This window comes from Petaurus breviceps, unplaced genomic scaffold, assembly GCF_028583685.1.
Source record: "Petaurus breviceps papuanus isolate PSGF00001 unplaced genomic scaffold, PetGlider_PUasm1.0 90574, whole genome shotgun sequence".
Classification (NCBI taxonomy): Eukaryota; Metazoa; Chordata; class Mammalia; order Diprotodontia; family Petauridae; genus Petaurus; species Petaurus breviceps.
The window spans coordinates 1,797,163-1,819,149 of NW_027187277.1; the positions used below are offsets into that span (position 1 = coordinate 1,797,163).

At 37.5% G+C, this 21,987-nt stretch overlaps 1 protein-coding gene across 2 annotated transcripts in view; it reads right to left on the reverse strand.

Moving 5' to 3' along the window:
• SMS (spermine synthase) overlaps positions 1-21,987 on the reverse strand; it is a 78,245-nt gene that overhangs the window by 23,176 nt on the left and 33,082 nt on the right. For both annotated transcript variants that reach the window (XM_069063415.1, XM_069063416.1), the window contains exons 3-7: positions 16,590-16,683; positions 15,862-15,926; positions 10,516-10,691; positions 8,691-8,847; positions 7,454-7,541 (exon numbers count right to left, since the gene is read on the reverse strand). In XM_069063415.1, coding sequence (XP_068919516.1) covers positions 7,454-7,541; positions 8,691-8,847; positions 10,516-10,691; positions 15,862-15,926; positions 16,590-16,683 — 580 coding nt within the window. The remainder of the gene's footprint in view (positions 1-7,453; positions 7,542-8,690; positions 8,848-10,515; positions 10,692-15,861; positions 15,927-16,589; positions 16,684-21,987) is intronic.

Below are 21,987 nucleotides of genomic sequence, written 5' to 3' on the forward strand. Positions count from 1 at the left end.
TCAACATAGTAATCTAGTATATGATAAACCTAAAGATCTAAGCTTTTGGAGCAAACTCATTATTTGATGAAAACTGCTATGAACACTAGAAAACAATATGACAGAAACTAAGTATAGACCAACATTTCACACTATATGCCAAAATAAGGTCAAAATGGGTACATGATTTACACAAAAAGGGTGATACCACAAGCAAATTAAAACAGCATGGAATAGTTTACTGTCAGATTTATGAATAAGATAAGAATTTAGTACGAAGATATAGAGAGCATTACAAAATGTAAAACAGATCATTTTGATTATACAAAATAAAAAAGCTCACAAAAACAAAACCACTGCAACTATAACTATAAATTGGGGAAAATATAGTCATGACGACTATATTCATATAACTATAGCCATATGAAAGAATGCCTCTAAATCACTACTGATTAGAGAAATGCAAATTTAAAAGTTTCTGAGTTACCACCTCACACTTATCAGAGTGGCTAATATGACAAAAAAGGAAAATTGGCACACTGATGTTAGTGGAGCTGTGAACTGATCCAACTGCTCTGAAGAGCAATTTGGAACTATGCCCAAATGGTTACAAAACTGTGCATACCCTTTGATCCAGCACTACCCTCGCTAGATCTATATCCCAAAGACATAAAAAAGGTTCTTTTTGTGGTGTCTAAGAAATGAAAATCAATGGGATGCCCAACAACTGGGGAAAAAAATGGATAAACAAGCTGTGATCTATGATCGTAACAGAATATTGTTGTGCTATAAGAAATGACAAACAGGATGATTGCAGAAAAACCTGGAAAGACTCACATGAATTGATGCACAGTGAAATGAAGAGAAGAGAACCAGGAGAACACTGTATACAGTAACAGTAATACTGTTTAATTAAGAACAGGGAATGACTTAGCTATTCTCAGCAATACAATGATATAAGACAATTCCAAAGAACTAATGATGAAGCATCCTATCCATCTCCAAAAAAAGAACTGATATTATTTGAATACAGACTAAAGAATGCTATTTTTTACTTTCATTCTTTTTCTTTTGAGTCTTCTTGTTTGAAATGACTAATAAGGACTTGTACATGTATAATCTATATCCCCCTCAGGAAGGGGGAAGACAGAAAGGGAGGTAAGAGAGAGATTCTGGAACTCAAAACTTTTTTTAAAAATGTTTAAAAATTGCGGGGAAAAATAAACATTTCTCAATTTTTTTTTTAAAGGCTTTAGGTTACAAAGAAAGTGCCCAACTGTATTGGTAAAAGGGACTTACTGACCTAAGAATTCCTTAAACCAATGAAATTGGATTTGTTCCTTATTCCTCTTCTAATTTTTCTGTACCACTTCCTAGGTATCAAGTAATTTATTACATACTGCCAGTTATCTCTTTTGAAATACAATTTCTCTAACCTACTAATACCATTCTTTAATTATCTTCACAGCCTCAGTAATTTTTACTTTTCTTGTTTTGCAATTTCCTTTTAAAAATTTTTAATGAGTAAAAAAAAATTATCACCCTATCAAAACTCTTGTATATCTCTTATATACAAAAACAACAGTTTGAATATCTATATAATAGCTAGCTATGCCTACATGGAACACAAATTTGAATAGGTTTGGGTCAAATAAAACAAATTTCCTATTATGTCTAAAAAATGTAAGTCAGTCTGCACCTTGAATTCAACACCTCTCCATCAGGACTTGGGAAGTACGTTTCATTCTGGCTCCACTGGAATAATGATTGGTCATTGTGCTGTTCTGTGGTCACCTTCCAAAGCTGTCTTTGTAGCACTATTACTGCATAAATTCTCTTAATGGTTCTGTTCATTTCATTCTGCCTCACCTCAGTTCTTATAAAATTTCCCAGCTCTCTAAAATCAACCCCTTCATCATTCTTATGGCACAACAGTATTCCATTATAATTTATTCAGTCATTCCCTAGACAACAGCCACCTCTTACTTCCCAGGTCTCTATCACCATAAAAAAGAGACACTATATTTTTCTGCTTAGGACACTTTTCCTCTTACTCTGATTTCTTTGGAGTATAGATCTAATAGTGGCATGGCTGGGTCACTATTTAATAATATGGAAGACACAGCTGCAAAAAAAAATTTTTTTTAATGATTAAACAAATTCACAACTCTACGGTGCATATGTGGACCTATCTTCCCACACTCTCTAGTTTATATAATTTGTCAACTTTTGATAATATGATGGGTTTAAGGTATAACATCCAAGTGGCTTTAATCTTCATAACTCTAAATCTTGGTGATTTGGAACATTTTTTTTTTTGCCTTTCGGAGGGCAATTGGGGTTAAGTAACTTTCCCAAGGTTACACAGCTAGTGTTTTTGTGTGGGTGTTAAGTGTCTGAAGCCAGAACCAAACTTGGGTCCTCCTGACTCCGGGGCCAGCGTTTTACTCACTGTGCCACCTAGCTGCCCCAGGAAACATCTTCTGTCTCTCCCCCTCACCCCCCATTTATCACCAAGCCCCTTTTCAGTGTTGTCTTTTTCCATTAAAATGTAAACTCCTTAAGGGCAGGGACTGTAGATCTTTTTGCTTGTATTTGCATACTCTGTCCTTACCATACTGCCACACTTAATGAAGGTTGATTTTATCGGAAAATAAAACCTTTGTCAGAGAAACGTGCTGCAAATATTTAACCAGTTAACTTCTGCACTTCTAAGTTTAGCTGCATTAATTTTGATTTTGTAAAATTTAAGATTTTGCACAAACAAAATTATCTTTTTGTGAAGCACTCTATCCCTTGATGATGAACTCTTCCTTTATCCATCCATCTACAAGGTATTTTCTTCCTTGTTCCTCTAATTTGTTTATGAAGTCAAACTTCACATCTAAGTCATGGATCCATATAGAGCTCATATTGATATATAATGTGACCTGTCAAACACTTATTAAACATCAACTATTCACATACCATGCACATGTACACATACTCACCCTCCCTGCTCTCCAGGAGCTCACAATTAAATGGGGGAAGACAACACATAAACAACTAATGGACAAACAAGCTATATATATGTACAGGACAAACTGGAGATTATCTCAGAGAGAAAGCAGTAAGATAAAGGAGAATGCAGAAAGGCTTCTAGCAGAAGGTAGGACTTCAAGCTCAGACATAAAACGCTAATAAAAGAATAGAATATAAACAATTCTTTAGCCATTTATGACTGCTTGTATTTACCTTTTCTGTGTATGTATTTTAAAGTTCTTACTAAGCTCTCAAGGTCCTCTATTTCATTAAAGGTTTATTATTTTTTTTTCCCTGTAAGATCGCATTCAGCTCATATTACTTTCCTTTTGGAATATCATATTCCAAGCTCTCCCCACCATTAAAACAATGGTTAGATCTTGAATAAGCCTGACAAGTGATTATAGTTTTTAATTTGTTTTCTTTCTGGCTCGTTGACCCTAAGGTCTGAGTTATTGCTATAATGTTACTGAGAGTTTTTTGTGGGGGTTTCTTTCAAGAAGTGATTGGTAGATTCTATTTTCACTCTGGCCTCTGGTCTTTTGGTTCGAAGACATCGGGCAGTTTACTTTTAACATTTTCTTACAATATGATCATCTAGGCTCTTTTATATTTTTCAGGTAGTCCAATGATTCTTAAATTATTTCTCCTTGACTTATTATTTTCTGTGTCAGTTGTTTTTGATAAAAGTCTTACATTTTTCCATGGTGTTATTGATCTTTTTGAATTTTAATGTCTCCTTCTGTCTCACAGAATCATTTCTATTTGGTCCATCCTAATTTCAACAAGTCTAGTGCTTGAATAAAGTTCTGTACATCTTACTAAACTTAAAATGTTCATTCTATTTCTAAGATCTCTCTCCATAATTCCTTTTTCTTTTCAACTCATTTTCATCTAGTACTCTATCATTTCACTTGTTAAAATCATTTTAAACTCTTATTTCATTTCTTCCATGAGTTCTAGTTGAACTTGTGTCCAAGCTGTTTATCTTTAGGGCCTTGCCTGTCAATGTTTTTTGGAGCTGTTACCTTAACAACTCTTTATGATAGGATTCTTCCACACTTATTTCCCAACTTCAGACTCTGCATGGAGCCAGACTCTGTATACTTCTTGGACTGAATATCTGGCCATGATCAAAGGGTTAAGATTCCACAGAATTGCTAAAAAAAAAATTACTATACTAAAAACCCCTGATAATAAATTATGAGAAACATTGAAAAGTTGAGTTTCCATAGAATGGCTAGACATTACTAAAGTAAGATAAAGGGAGTTAGTGGACAGCAGGTGGACTCGACCAATCAGAAAGCAGATAGCAGCCTTGGGAGACTATCAGACCAGGATAAGGACTGATCTGGTTTAAAATAGTGAGGGGTCAATGACAGAGTATTCCAAATTTACTGTTGCACTTGCTTAATAAACCTCAAGCATATTATGTGACACAACCAGAACAGAATTGGAGCTTCATTAGCAGAACATGGGATGTATGATAATGTATGATGATGGGAGGAGGGTCATGTTTAGGAGAAATATGTAAAGGGAATATGAGAAAATAATGGTAAAATTGAAACCCTGAGGAGAAGGAAGCAATTCCCTCCTCTGAAGGGAGTGTCCCTGCCTGGACTAAAGGTATAAAGCTTTCCTCCCTTTTGCATTCTCTACTCCTCCTACTTAAGAAGGGCAGAGTCTGCTTCTGGCCAGAAAAGTTCAATTCCTCTGAACTTCTCCACAATAAACTTCCTTTGATACCCAAATTTTGGTATCAAATGTGTTTGTGTTTCTAACACTGGGGTCTGACTAAGAACCTCTGATACTGCTCAGGAGGAGGCTGTATAACCCTTTTGTTGTGTCCAAAGTGGTCTGGGGGCAGCTAGGTGGTGCAGTGAATAGAGCACAGGCCCTGGAATCAGGAGGACCTTAGTTCAAATCCAGCTTCAGACACTTAACAGCCATGTGACCTTGGGCAAGTCACTTAATCCTAATTGCCCTCCAAAAAGGGGAAAAAAAAGCAAAGCAGTCTAATCCAGGGCAAAGTCTGATCTCTGGCTTCCAAGTCTAAGCTCTATGAACTCCTGATCAGTCTTTAGTTCTGAGGGGAAAAAAAATGGACTTGTAACTGATACTGGAACTGAGTTCCAGTAGACTGCTATTGAACCCAACCACTATCAGCTAGCTAGCTGTTTGTAGGATTCCCTTTGGTTTGATGTACCTGCCTGGGGTATTCTGCTACAGGCCAAGGCCTGGATCTGAGACCCACTCTAGGATTCAAATCCACACTTAGGATGCTCAGTTCTGCTCCTGCACTAGACAGTACAGAGAATCAAGCTGGGACTACTCCTTGCCCTGGACTACCACTTCCAGACACAAGTTCCCACTAAGCTCTGCATGGTGCCCTCCTGGCTAGATCTAGTCTCCAATGAACACTATCTCTCTTCGCTGACCTGATAAAGCTGGCTCCCTGGGATTTTTCTGATCAGCCTTTGGTCTGGTCTATTTTCAAGGCCTTTCTGGAGTTGTTGTTTGGGGGAACTGGAATGTACCACTTCCTTTTACTCTACTGACTCCCTTTTGTTTTCTATGTTTCCTTTCTTAAAGATTCAACAGCAATTACTAGTGTCACCACAAGATAGCACTATTAGCATCTCAGCCCCTTTTGTACAGTCCATAACAATTCTGACTTACAAAAAAAAAAAAAACCTAAGTTCTTAAAAACAAAAATTAAACACTGCCTTCATATTTATATTCACTTTCCATCTTCAACTGTGTCAAACCTAATTTGATTCTACCCTAAGGGACGGAAAAGATAAAACAAAAATTATAATCTATGTTAAATTTTTTGAAAATATGGTCTCATCAGGGGGCAGCTGGGTGGAGTAGTGAATAGAGCACTGGCCCTGGAGTCAGGAGGACCTGGGTTCAAGTCCAGCCTCAGACACTTAACACACACAAAAAAACTAGCCATGTGACCTTGGCCAAGTCGCTTAACCCCCATTGCCCTCCAAAAAAAAAAAAGAAAATATGGTCTCATCATTATCACCAAAAATATGTATGAAAAAATGTACAAAATTAAAAATTAAACAAAGTTCTTTTTCTCTAGGAGTTGTGATCAAAATATGACTATTAAGAGATCCAATTTCTTATGATGCGGTTACATGTATTAAGTTCTATACTCCATCCAGGGTCTAACAGAGTTCTTGACTATAACAAAATAATCTCAACATTCATTATGACAGAATTTTATCTATAAGACGTATATTAAAAATTGAGGATTTTTAAAAATCACTCTGTATTTAAAGCTTGCAATTCCCTGCATTTATTTTAATAGGCACTAGGGGAACATACAAAGAAAATTTAGATATAGCCATAAACTTTAAGAAGTTTACAATCCAATAGAGGAAGGGGGGTGAGTATATAATCTCTATTACATAAAATAAAATATAAATAGAAGAGGAACAAAGTAATATATAAATTCTAAGGAATGGACCTCACCTTGAATGTTGTTTTATAACTTTAATGTCACTTCCCCCAAATTATCTCGGATTTTTTTAATTTAAATATATGTGATATCTTCTCCAACAAAATGTAAACTCCTTGAGGGCAAAAACTGTTTTGGGGTTTTTTTCTGTTTTTGTTTCCCCACTGCTTAAGCACATATATATAGCAGGTATTTAATAAATATGTTCATCGATAGCTATCTCTATAGTGCCTTATTCCCAACTGGACTCTAAATTCCATATGGACAAAAGCCATAAAATGTCTTAATTTTATAGACACATTATTTGTTACCAATCACTTGCTGACTGTGGCCTGCATTAGTCAGTGAGTTTTTTTTTAAAGACTCCTAGGTATGGGGCAGCTAGGTGGCACAGTGAATAGAGCACCAGCCCTGGAGTCAGGAAGACCTGAGTTCAAATCCAGCCTCAGACACTTAACACAAAACTAGTCCTGTGACATTAGGCAAGTCACTTAAACCCCAACTGCCCTACCTTCCCCTCTAAAAAGCAAAAAACAATAAAATAAAAGGGTCCTAGGTACCCAGAAAATAGTGGTAGATAATTTTCCATTCATCAGGTACCAATTCTAAGAAGCAACTTTACATACTATATATATATATATATGTATGTATGTATGTATATGTGTATGTATGTATAGCACCACTGATATCATAAACTACTTAATGGGCAGCTATAAAACATCAGCTATATTAGCAGCAAATCACTATCATGTATATAAACAACCTTAATCTTGTGTAGGGAAGGTAGGTGACACTAGCTGCGTGACCCTGAATGTCTCAGCTGCCTCATCCGTAAAATGAGTTGGAGAAGGAAATGATAAACCACTCCAGTATCTTTGCCAAGAAACTCCAAATGGGGTCAGAAAGAGTTGGAAATGAGGAAACAACTGAACAACAACCAATGTTACTTAACATTAAGGTGAACAGCAGCAGAAGGATTACCTGATAGCACTCTCCTTTAAGATTGTCTAAGACATCTCCACATGTTTTACGCATGTATTTCTTACACCCGTCAATCACCATCTGGTCAATGTTTGAAACTTGTTAAGAAGCATGAAAATTCTTGCCATAATATTCAACTGCATTAACTGGTTTTTAAATAGTCAAATATTTGACAGAAAATGTTACCAAGAATACAAAGTTCTTATAAAGTACAAGTTTTCTGTCATAATTCTGTATATATTTCAAAAACCTTATTTATCCCTTCCAGGAAAACATGATTATTTGGGAGAGGAGAAAAAGGAGAGGAAAATTAGCTGTCAGGAGAGACAAAGCTTTTTTATTTTGCACCAAGGACACTCAAAAGAACAAAGATTTCTTCCTTTAAATTCCCTATGGACTCAGACAGGCCATTACCATGATTACAGGAGACAAAGAGGCATCATGCCAAAGGACTGCTCAGCTTTGCTGTCCTTGGGTAGATTATTCTTGACAATAAAAGAGACGGGGAGATAGCCAACTTGTTGGTTACTGCAACAAAAAAAGTAAAGGAGGGGTGGCTAGGTGGCACAGTGAATAGAGCACCGGCCCTGGAGTCAGGAGGACCTGAGTTCAAATCCGGCCTTAGACACTTAACACAAAAAAACTAACCATTGTGACCTTGGGCAAGTCACTTAACCCCAATTGCCCAGCCTTCCCCTCTCCAAAAAAGAAAAGGAAAGGAAAGGAAAAAAGGATAACAGGATTAAGCTAAAATATTGAGATGTCTTTATTTTTTCAAGTCTCGTTTTTAGTGACTGCTACCTTACCAGGAGTTCTTGAAACTTTTTCTGTTTCATGGGCACACATAATACATTTGGCAGTCTAGAAAAGTCAATGGATTCCTCCAATTAATGTTTTTAAATGCATTATATAAAACATAGAGAATTACAAAGGAAACAAATCATATTGAAACAAAATAATCAAAATTTTCGTCTTGTTTTTTGGAGGGGGAGGGCAGGGCAATTAAGGTTAAGTGACTTGCCCAAGGTCACAAAGCTAGTAAGTGTTTAGAGTCAGAGGCCGAATTTTAACTCAGATCCTCCTGACTCCAGGGCCAGTAAAACATATTTTTTTTTAAAAGTTCAAAGACAATCTTTGAAAGGCTAAGAACTCCTGTCTTAGACAAAAGGAAAATGCATTATAGAGGTATACAGTTAGGAAAAAATGAAAATATAACTTGATTCTTTTAAAAAAGGATATCTCTACCATAGTGACCATCTTTGGTTTCAATTTGACTATTTCATATAATATACCCCCATCTCCACCACCCAGAATCAGCACTTCTTTGTCAGTATAATCTTCCTTCCCACTGCCCATTATGGCCTGTGTATACGCCAAATCACTCTCTGCCAAATCTAGGAATCAGAAAATACAAACAGCAAGATGGTTAGATATTTTGATCTTATCAAAATTCATACTAACAACTTAGCTGACCAGAACAAATATTCTATACATGTCTTAGAATCTACATGTCACAAAAAGCAAAAAGATTTAATCGGCTTTGGTGTCACTGTAATCCCTAAGATTATTTTTACCCTTAAGAATTTTTTCAAAAATATCGATTTATTCTGTGGATTGTCCAAAGGAAAAGTTCATCTCCCCGTCACTTAGCACTGATGATTCAAGTGCAATCAGGCAACAGAAAGGTGGAAAATTGAGTTATAACCATATTCTAACCCATTTATGGGTTAAGCATTTATTAAGCACTTACATTATATGCTAAAGAGTGGGAAATAAATTAATAGGGAAATAAGAGAATTCCTGCCTTCAAAGAGTTCACATTTCAAAAGGTAGGAAGAGAATTCCGCTCAAGTGAGATGGGAAGGCCCAGTGGTCCTCAGTCAATCAGATGTAATGCATCTTCTTTCAAGTAATTTCAATCAAGTTCATACTGATTTCTGCTGTTGAACAATTTAGACAGTACAAGGCCTTTGAGGTCATGAATTCTTCTAGAAACAAAACCAATCATTCACCTCTCTCTTTTGTATTCACTATTCAATTTATTTTAAAAGTGAAAACAATTTTTAAAAAAATAATATAATATGTCCATTACTTAGTAAACTGGGGGAAAAAAACTAGAAACAAACCAAATGCCCATCATTTGGGGAAGGTCTGAAAAAGTTGTGGGATATGGATACAAAGAAATATTACCATGATCAAATAAAATAATGTGTTTACAAAAGCACACTTTGAAAACTTTAAAACATAATATAACTGTTAGCTATTACTAATATTATCATGCCACAAAAGAACAATAAATATGAAGAACGGCCAAAAAAAAAAAAAAAGCAGTTAGTCTTGCATGAACCAACACAGAATAAATAATATCAAGATAAATTATGAGAAAAGACAAATTATATCAAATGTCATTATCAATACTGGATCCAGATGATTGACAATGAACAAACTATATTCTTGGCAGAAAGGTGGTAGTTATATATTCTGTCCACCACAGCCAACATATTGGTTGATTTTGCTAAGCTTTTTTGTTTTTCTCTTGTAGTCAATATGCAAGAAGGGCAGATTATTGGAAAGTGAATGTGGTATAGAAATCAAAATGCATTTATACAACACTTTAAAAAATATATACCCAAGGCAGCCAGGTGGTGCAGTAAGAGCGCCGGCCCCAGAGTCGGGTAACCTGGGATCGGTTCCGGGCTCAGATACTTAACACCCACACAAAATAACTGGCCGTGTAACCTTGAGCAAGTTACTTAACCCCAATTGCTTAAAAAAAAATATATATATATATATACCCTACACCAAAAATCATGATTTTTTTTTTAAAGCCTGTGAATATGACATGGAAATTCCTATTCAACTAATAGTTTTAGGTAACATAGGGAAAAAATCAGAGGCAATGGCAATTCAAGAAATAAAAGGCTTTCACTAAAAAATATAAAAATGTTTTAGTTAGATATATGAAAAGTCTTACCTAAGTTTACAGTGGCTTCTGAAAGCAAACTTGAATAAAGTTCGAGCAGTCAGTCTTGATGGGGGGGGGGGTGGGTAGCGATACTTACTGACATCCCCGCTGAGGATAAGGATATTTCCAAACTGCTTTGAATGCAGAATTTTAATGTTCTGATAAGGTGAATCTTCATCATACACAACTTCGTCTATGTCATATTCTACCAGGCGTCCATCAGCTGTGGGCCAATACTTATCAATCTTGCCTCCTCGTACAAGAGCTGGCAATCTGAAGAAACAAATATAAGCCTTTACAATTTCTGTTTATAAATTTCATATCCATTCTATCTTCCCTTTCTGCAACCAGGAAATGTCTATGGATTTCAAATACCAAATGGCCACATTTTCTACAGAACCTTTCAAGAATCAAATCTTGATTAGGCCAGGAGAGAGAAAATGACTAGAAATAAACACACACACACACACACACACACACACACAGAATTCCCAGAGACAGAACTCTTGAAAACAGTATATGATAGAAGTTGTCTGTTTACATAAAAACTCTTTTTTTATACAGAAATTGCATTTTCTATAGATAGAACATCTTTCTATAAAAAGCTATCTACAGAAATTCTGTTCAAATGCTTCACTATAGCCCTAGAATCACAGATTGAGGTGGATGCCTCTGAATCCTCAAAAGGTTTTGTCAATGGAACACATCCTCTGGTAGGTCCTATCAAGCTAAAAGGACCTTGAATATGGCCCCAGTAGCTATAAGATCACAGATGTATTTGGAAGGATCCCAGAAGCCATCTCATCCAATTTCCTCATTTTACACTTAAAAAAATAAAAGAAACCTGAGGTCAACAGAGGGTGAGGTCACCTAACCCTGGGTTACATATGTAAGTATCAGAACTAAAACGCAATGTGTCCTCTGAGGAGTAGCTTATTTAAAAATGAATGCAAAAAGGTTCAAACCAAAACTTGGCCACAGCCACCCATACAGCCCAGACAGAGGTTACAATTGGTAAGTGGACAATGCCCAATTTGTACCTAAACATATTCAAAACAATCAAAATGAAGTTTTATACTTGAGAGATTTAGATACTAATAACAATTAATAGCTAAAAATCTAAAATTCTAAATGCCACAAATTTTGTTGAAGTCAGAAAAGCTGGTTCCCTTTAAACTTATGAACTTAAAAGAACACTGAGCTTGAAGATTGCATGGTCTCACAGCTGCTTACTAGCTGTGTGACATTGGGCAGGATTTTCAGCTATTTGGGATTTTCTTGGCAGAAATACTGGAGCAGTTTAACATTTCTTTCTCCAGCTCATTCTAAAGATGAGGGAAACTGAGGCAAACAAGGTTAAATGACTTGCCAAGGTCACACAGCTAGTAAATGTCATGTCTGATGCCAGATTTGAACTCACAAAGATTTTGAAGGTCCCTGACTCGAGACCTGGTACTCTTATGCACTGTAGCACCTAACTGTCTGACATTTGAGCCTGGTTTCTTCATTTGTATGACCCTCCCAAGGTAGTTGTGACGGCCATATAAGATAACATTGGAAAGTGCCTTTCATAGTTCTTGGCACACATTAGCCATTTAATAAATGCTTATTACCCCTATGGAAACAGTACCTTAATCTTTGCTTTGTCAATTATAATGCTTAGGAGGGGTGGTACAATGAATAGCACTAGCCCTGGTCTCAGAAGGACCTGAGTTCAAATACAGCGTCAGACACTTAACACTTACTAGCTGTGTGACCTTGGGCAAGTCACTTAACCCCGATTGCCCTGCCTTTCCCCTCTCCAAAAAAGGCAAAAAATATAATAAAATTATAAATTTTAGCATAATAAATTTAGCAAAATAAAAATTATAAAAAATTGGCAATAAAGGTCAGTAAAAATTCTCCATTTTCTCCCAACCCCCAAAAAAATATTTTTAAAAAATTAAATTACACTTGTCCACCACACATAATTACTAGCTACCCATGCTCCCCAGGAAGTTCCCATACCCAAAAGGGCAGAATGAAAAAGAAGGAAAATGGCCCTTTCCAGCACAGACTAGGACTGCATTTTTATGCACTCTTTAATGTGGTATCCCTAATCTTTTAGAGATCATGCCATAGACCTCATGGCCCCAGATGAGTGTCCTGCAGGTAGGTGCTCTTCCCTCAAACGATCTCTTCATTGTTCTATGTCAATGATAACAGGTCAAGTATTATCTTCTGTATACAATATCACTGTCCTCCTCCTAAACTGATGTTCTTGATAGTTAACAATACAACAATAGCCTCTATAAAGAGCTTTTTAAGGTTTGCAAACTGTTTTACATAACTTATCCCCTTTGTTCCTCATAGCAACCCTGTGAATCAGGTGTTAGCATTATCTCCATTTTACAGATGGGGTAACTGAGGCTGAGAGAGTAATTTACCCAAGGTCACCCAGTAAGTATATAAGACAGAATTTGAACTTGGATCTTCCTGAATATTGAAAAAGTCTGACTATCTACTGCTTTACCTAGCTGGTAAAATATAACTTCCTGACAACTCATAAGCATTATTTTCTGGTCTGGTCTCACTGTGGAATAAACAACCCTTTAAGCTCCCTCATAGATGGGATGGACTCAAATGACCTAAGGTCATCCCTTTCCAGCTCCAATATTCCATGATCACAATAAGAGGAAAGCTGTCTATCCTTTGAAATAACAGAAACAGATCCTGAACAGAACAAATCCTGAAGATGATTTTAAAGTTAGATATGTGCTGTCTGCATTTATCCATTAGACAATACCTTTCCTATTAGCACCTGTTGAGGTTAAGTACAGATTGTGAGTCAGTGAAAAACTGAATTGTTTTTACATTTAAGAATATAAACCTTCCAAAGAGATCTACAAAGACTGGCCAGGTAATCTTAAAACTGTAAGGGAGAAATTGGAAAGTAAGTCTTATCTATTTTAGAAAGAGAAATAGCCACAAAGAAGAGCTAAAAGAGAAGCTAGTTCTAACTACTTGTTTTGACAAAGGATCTAGGCTGGGAAGGTGGCAGGGGAAGTGGATTGTAAAAGCAATCTATGCATTAACAAGCTGTTCACTGAGCATTCAGCTATTTGCAAAACACTCCAATTAATCAAGTAAAGATATAGGACCCTGGTCAAAAGAGCCCAGTAACATTAAATACTTTTACTACCTCAACTCCAATTCGGTATTATTTTTTAAAAAAGAAGCTCAATTTAAAATAACTCAATCCTACTAACTTTCAAGCCTTCTTACTAAATATAAGTGAGGGAGAATGTTTAAAAACCTGTCCTTCCCAAAGTTTTCAAAAGACAATTTGTATTTCTAACCCATCTTTTCAAGTATTTTTTTTTAAAGCAAACAGGGTTAAGTAACTTGCTCAAGGTTATACAGCCAGTTATTTCTGGGTGTGGTGCTAAGTATCTGAGCCCAGATTTGATCCCCAGGTCATCCCGACACTGGGGCCAGTGCTCTTACTCGCTGGGCCACCTGGCCGCCTCTTCAAGTATTATTTTTAAATACCTGTTAGTTCTTATGAACATCTCATGTTTCTAAATTGTGTAATTATGATTTGGGTTTCTCTTTCTGCCTCTTAGGCTCATTAACTCAGGAAATAATAAGATACAGTCACTGACACATGAACAGCAATATTTCTAGTGGCTCTGGAGTATTTCTTTTTACAAAGCCTGATTTACCAAGTAAATCACTGGGGGGAGAGGGGGGGCGCACGCACAGAGGGGGATCGATCTGTTCTTTTTTTTTTTTTTTTTAAAGCAATTGGGGTTAAGTAACTTGCTCAAGGTTACACAGCCAGGTGTTTCTGGGTGGGTGCTAAGTGTCTGAGCCCGGGATTCGATCTCCAGGTCTTCTCAACACTGGAGCCAGTGCTCTTACTCACTGTGCTACCTGGCCGCCCCTATACGCTCACCTGTTCTGTTCTTAATATGTGCAAACTCAGAGAAAATATCTCTTTATAAATAATAGCTAACAGGAGCCCCTGAATCTCTGACTGAAGAATCCATCACAGCCTTGGGTCACAGAAATTTTTACACACCATGTTTCCCCAATAATAAGACACTGTCTTATTATTTTTTTGGACAGAAAAACACCAGAGGGCTTATTTTCAGGGGAGGGCTTATTTTAATGAACATTGACAGCAATTTTAATAAACAGGTAAATGTGAACAAAAAAAATGTACCTTTATTCAATAATGAATTCAATAAAGAACAGGATGACGCGCTTACTGCTGCAGCTCTGAGCGCGGCGTGCGCTTCACGGGGGGGGGGACGGTGCATACAGAGGGTATGCATGTAGCGCAGGGGATCACCTTCACTACAGTAGCAATCTCAATAGGGCTTATTTTCGGGGGAGGGCTTATTTTAGAGGAATCTTACACAGTAAGGGGAGGGCTTATTTTCAGGATAGCTCTTATCGGGGAAACACAGTATTACTAACTCAGAGTTGACACTCAAACCCAGATCCTCTGATTTCAAATTCAATGATCCAGGATTGGGGAACCTGCAATCTCAAGACTACATGTAGCCTTCTAGGTCCTCATGTGCAGCCCTCTGACCGACTCCAAGTTTTATAGAACAAATCTTTTTATTAAGGGGATTTGTTCGGTGAAGTTTGGATTCAAAGGTCCTCACTTGAGCACATAGAGAGCCACATGTGGCCTTGAGTTCACAGATTCCCCACCCCTGCCCTTGGCTTCAAGAACTTAAATCAAGTCAATAAGTGTTTACTAAAAACCTACTATATTCTAGGAACTGTGATAAGTGTTAGAACTTTACATGTTGTTGTAATAACTAAAACCGTCTAAAAGATATACAAAGCATAAGGGGCGGCCAGGTGGCTCAGTGAGTAAGAGCACTGGCTCCAGTGTCAGGATGACCTGGGGATCAAATCTGGGCTCAGATACTTAGCACCACACCCAGAAATAACTGGCCGTGTTACCTTGAGCAAGTTACTTAACCCCGATTGCTTAAAAAAAAAAAAGACATACAAAGCATAGACCTTAAAGAGATATGAAAGCCATTTTAGGGCAAAAGCTTTTATAATGGAGTTTCTTTTTACCCCATTATACTGTAAACTCCTTCAGTGCAAGGACTCTTTTTTTCCCCTCTTTTTACATCCTCACAACTTAGCACAGTGCCTAACACACAGTAGGCACTTAATCAAAGTTGACTGACTGACTCAGAACTCCATAAATTCCTGATACACAACTAACCCTCCAAAGATAAGGTCGTGCTTGAAAACAGCCTAGAACTCACCTGAGATATAACTGGAGACCTCATATTGTCATCCAGCCTGTATAAGCAATCTAGGCTCCTTTCTACATCTTGGGTAGATGATGTCTGGGCAAGATTTACGCCCAAGCCATCAGAAGAACAAAAAAAGGATAACAGCATTAAAACACAGACTCAAGACTCACCGTTTTAACCTTCCAATACTGCCCTGACACAGTTCTTTCATTCTTTCTTCTAATTTGTTTAGTAGCTGCAAAAAAAAAAAAAAAAATGGGGGGAGGAATTTATACAAGCAGCTATGATATGTGTTATCTACTTGTGACAAGCTATCAGAACGGCATTTTCATGATAATCACAACAGCAGACTTCAGTAGGGCTTATGTGAGAAATATGAATTAGGACAGACCCCCCCCACACACAAAGTCATAGCCCGTGTACTCAGGCTTATCTACAGTTTTGCCCTAAGTTAAGGAGATATTAAGACTGTATTCAAAGACTCAAAACAATGGAATTCTGATACAATTCAGCATCCTGCCCAACCCAACCCAGCTCTCTCTGCCTCTTCCTAACCCCGAAAAAGTTTTAACTTCAAGTAACTTGAGTCAGTGTTTAAAGAGGGAGAGGAAGATTAAGGGGAAATAAAATCTGGGTTTTCACCTTTCCTTCTGTGTACTCAAGAATCAAAAACAACTAGACTCATAAAGTTAAAGGGAATTTTACAAGGAGGGGGAAGGGGTTAAGGATGGTCTGTACGTCCAAGACCTAGGTCATCACTGGTAGAAAACCACTACTTCTAGTTAGGCTACTTAACAGGGGAGTTGGAAAATCTAGTCACAAAAAATAGGTGAAAAATAGATATAGTACTTAAGTCACATTTAACACCATGTGGATATAAAAAACAAGAAATACCTACATTGTCAATTTCTTCTCTTCCTTTCAAATCACTGTGGTAACTCTGTACATCCATCAACACTAATCCATGTGGGTAAATTCTCAGACTGGCGAAACTAAAATTAAAAAAAAAATTATTTATGTTTAAATATTTGGTACTTAAGCACAGCATAAGGTGGAAATGGTTTGTAATTCCTGTGAAATGTCCCTTTTTTGCTTTTTAAACTTTTGTTATTCAAAATCCTATACCATAAACTTAAGTGTACTCTCAACTAGTCTTTCCTTCTAATAGTAAATCTACTTTAAATTTCTCCTAAATAATGAAAAAGATTCAGGTGAGGTGCTCCCCTGAGTATGTACAAGTCTCAGGTATGACAAGATTACTGTTTTTGATATATATATATATTCTGCTCAGGCACTTAAATTATGGGGCTAGATTTTTTTTTTTTGCTTTTTAAAGGGGGGAGGGCAGGGCAATTAGGGTTAAGTGACTTGCCCAAGGTCACAAGGCTAGTTAAATGTTAAGTGTCTGAAGCTGGATTTGAACTCAGGTCCTCCTGACTCCAGGATCAGTGATCTATTCACTGAGCCACCTAGCCACCCATGAGGCTAGATTTTTAAAAGAAAAACAGCTGTTTTTCCCATAGAAGCCTCTAAACAAAACTGTAACTAGAAAACACCATATTCCTCATACCCCTAAATTAAACAGTTCATTACAAAGATATACACAGTCAGGCAAAAGTAATGGAAAAAAAAACACTTTGAACATATGGTTAATTCCTGCTGGAAGACTAGTGGAAAAAAATATCCCACTAAAAATTGTAATGGACAGACAAGACACATTACATTTAAAATGTTAAGAGTTGGGGCCACTAGTTGGTGCAGTGAATCTAGCACAGGCCCTGGAGTCAGGAGGACCTGAATTCAAATTTGACCTCAGACACTTAACACTTACTAGCCCTATGACCTTAGGCAAGTCACTTAACCCCAACTGCCCTGCCTTCCTCCCTCCAAAAAGAAAAAAAGAAAAAAAATGTTAAGTTAGGCGGCACAGTAGATAGAGCACCAGTCAGAAGGACCTGACTTCAAATCTGTCCTCAGACACTTGACACTTACTAGCTGTGTGACCGTGGGCAAGTCACTTAACCTTACCAAAAGAAAAAGGAAAAAAAGAGTTAACTATCCATTTCAGGTAAGAAAGTTATTGAAGGAAAAGTCAAGAATGTGGAGAGGTAATTTAAAGAGTACTTGGAGATTCAGGGACACATCAAAAGCCTCTGCATCACAGAGGGTTGGTAATAGAAAAACGAAAACAGCTACTGTGATTTATTTACATGACTTTTCTGACAGGCAAAGCAATGAGTCCATAAATATACAGCTATAGATATGGATAAGAATGCATAGATGAGGATACAAATAGGGACTCTGAGATATAAATGAAAGAATACCAAAACACAACAGTGAACACTACAGGTAATAAGGAATGAGCTAAAGTTTAAGACATGTACCTCCCTCCATTCTTTGCACAGGGTGGGAAGACCACAGGCAGACCGTTAGGCTCAGTTATATATTGGCTAATTTTGCTGAACTGATTTTTTTTCCTTCCTTCTTTAGTCTTTGTTAAAAGGGATGACTCACTGGGTGGTGGTGGAATATCTGACACTTGAGATAAAGGAGTTTCCTAACCCTTCCCTCAATCCTATCCCCTACAGATTTCTTCTAACACCACTCCATTATTCACCTCCTTTTCTGCATCTTTAATTTCTTCCTGACTGCATATTAACTGTAGAAGTACCAAATAGGGGAGGCTTCATGGATCATACAGTATTTGAATTGGGCTTTAAAGGATGCAGAAATTCAATTCAAAAGGATGACATTTTAGTCACAGCCACAGTAAAGGGAAGGAGAGACAGCATGGGGTTATGTTCCAAGGACAAAGATTAATTAAGTTTGGCTAGAGTGTGTACAGAGGGGAGTGATATGATAAGGAATGGGAGGCTGGTGCCAGGCTGTGAAAAGCCTTGACTGCCAAGCAAGGGAGACTCAATGGCAACAAGACCATAAGATTTGGGAATGGAAAGGGACCTTCAAGAGGAAACTAAGGGGGCGGCCAGGTGGCGCAGTGAGTAAGAGCACCGGCCCGCCCCAGAGTTAGGAGACCTGGGATCAAATCCGGGCTCAGATACTTAGCACCACACCCAGAAATAACTGGCCGTGTAACCTTGAGCAAGTTATTCAACCCCAATTGCTTTAAAAAAAAAAAAAAAGAGGAAACTGAGGCCCAGAGACATTAAATGACTTGCCCAAAGTCATACAGGTAAGTCAAGAGGTCAAATCCCACTGAACCTTGCTACCTCTCAAAGAGTTTCTGGAGAGATTTTTGAAACAATGACTGAACAAAGTAAGTCAGGCAAAAGCATGAAGAATAAATGTTATAATGGAGAAAGAATAGAAACAGACTTGTATCACACCAATTCAGGTAGGTGGAAATCGAGACCAGCAAGAGAGTGCTAATAGAATATAGAAAAAAAATAGATACAACAGAAATTCTAAAGATATGTAAGGAGTTTTGTCCTAAAACATTATACATGCTAGCTAATATTAATAAGGTCAGGGATGATAAAAACTAGAGAAAATAATGTCACTTGATTTTAGGATCACTGAAACTATTTCCTGATTGAAGACAAGAATGGAAAAATCATAACAACAATGCTAGGTGGTCCATTGGATTGAGTGCTGGGGCTAGAGTCAGGACTGACTCTTCCTGAGTTCAAAATCTGTCCTCAGACACTCACTTAGCTGTGTGACCCCCACCCCACCAAGTCATTTAACCCTTTTTGCTTCAGTTTCTTCATATGTAGAGTAAGCTGGAGAAGAAAATGGCAAACCACTCCAGTACCCTTTGCCAAGAAAACACCAAATGGGGTCACAAAGAGACAAACACAACTGAAAAACAACTGAACAACCACAAAAATCATTAAATAGCACCTTCACCTTGTAAAGCATTTGACACGTTGTTATCTGACTATATACTCACAATATCCCAGTGAGTTAAGGGTTATTATCCTTAAAGATGAGGAAACAATGAGACAATTAAAGTGACTTGCTCAAAGGTTATCTGAGGCTGCATTTAAACTCTGTTCTTCCTGACTTTAGGCCCAGCACTCTATCCATTATGCCCCTAACTGCTTCTAAATAGGTAGTTTATGATAAATGTAACAAAAGATTTAAATACAAGATACCATATGAATGATTATGTCATTGATAAAAATGCAGAAGTCAGAAGGAACAATTTTCTTTTTATTTTTTTGCCTTTTTTGGGGGAGAGCAGTTGGAGTTAAGTGACTTGCCCAAGGTCACGCGGCTAGTTTTTTGTGTTAAGTGTCTGAGGCCAGATTTGAACTCAGGTCTCCTCCTGACTCCAGGGCTGGTGTTCTATTCACTGTGCCACCTAGCCGCCCCTGGAACAAGAGTTTTCAGGGAAAACTAAGGTAGGTTTCAGGTATACTGACATGAGATGATGATAAGATATGCAGCTAATATCCTAAATGTGCCAGTTAGAGCTTGGAAAAGGAGTGGGGTTGGAGACTGGGATTTCTATCACCTAAATTTGTGTAGTAGCTGAAGATATGAAAATGAATCAGATTTACATGGACAGCAGTGGTTGAAGGGCAGAACTGTAGCAAACAGGAACCAACCAAGAACAGAGAAAAGAAATAGTTCTAGAGATAGAAGAATACAGTGTTTCAGAAAGGAAGCCTGTATTAGTAAGAGGCTGTCATCTGGGTCAAATAATAAGGCAGCAACCTGTAATCCAGTGACCTAGGCTGGGTGACCATGGACAAGCCATTTATATGAGCTCAGTTTCATCTGTAGAATCAGAACAATACTTGTAGGAACAATGAAGCTCTAATGACTTTATAAAAAGGGTTTTGTAAGCCTTACAGCATTATGTGTGCCAGCTAATATTAGTGAGGTCAATGATGATAAAGACTAAAAAAAAAAAAGCCATTTGATTTCAATCACTGAAACTATTCCCTCAAAGTTCACCAACAAGATTGTGTGCTCGGGAGAGCGCCTGACACACAGTAGGGCTTAATAGGGGTGAAGGAGAAGAATGGGGTAAGGAGAAAGAGGAAGGTGAGGAAATGAAGACTTTTTTCAAAACATCCTTCGCATTTATTTTCCCTATCTAATATCACAGAACTAATATACCACAATAATATGGCATTCTACCATATTACTTAAGTAATTTTAAGATAATATTAAGATTTATCATTATATTAAGATAATACCATAGAACTTCCCTAACACCACAGGGCCTCCATTAAAATGCACCTTCCCTCCCCTCTCCTCAGTTTTCCTGTTTCTACTCAGGGCACATACATTAATTCCCTTCAACGAACTTATCCTACTACAAGCAATTATTTTGAGTAGCAGGGATACAAAAATAAAAATTCCGTCAAGGAATTTTCATTCTTTTGTCAACATCCTTTCAAGCCAACCAAACTCAAAACCTTGGAATTCATTTTGACCCTTTTTTTCTCCCTCATCCCCTGCCAACATCCCATTAGTTATCCAGTACAATCAAATTCTATGCTCACTGTCTCTATAACCAAGGGAGGGCTGGCCCTCACTAACCTCCTGACTAGATTATGGTTTTTAATGTCACATTCTATGTTCCAGGCAAAATGGACTAGGGAGTCAAGAGGACCTTGGTTCAAGTCACTTAAATTCTGGGAAGACCTTAAGTCTCTATGTCTGTAAAATGAAAAGATTTGGACTAGATGACCTCTAAGTTTACTTCTGTTTCTAAATGCTGGATCCCTAATTCTGAGGTTCTGCACCATATAATGTTGCCTACTAGATTATAAAACCATGAGGGGTAAAGAAACTCACACACTTCCCCCATATCTATCTTGTCCTTCCCTTCTTCTCCTGACCCCACTATAACAGCAAGCACCTTAGCACACCCAGGATGGCCTGTGAGCACAGGTTCTTTGATCTGCTTTTCTAAAGGAAAAACAGCTTCAAAGGGGTTAACAATCCTACTTTTAACGACATTCACTAGTTCAGGGGAGAGGTCAGCACCCTAAACATAAGAGAAAATACAAGCAGAGAAAATAGCATACAGACCAAAAACACGGATCCAACTGTCTGAGTAAAGCAATATTGCTATACACTTTACATACATCACTAGATCGAGGCAGCACAGACAACATTTGAGTAGTCAGGGGTCTGAACATATTGCTACTCAAGAGTCTCAACCAGAAAATCTAACGGTCCTTCTCATAAAGGAACTCCCAAAGCAAAATACAAACTCAAAGTATATATACAGAGCCAGAAGGCATCTCCCTTGTGCACTGAGTCACAATTAGGCACTGACTCAGTGCCTAATCAACTTAGTACCAAAAGGTGTG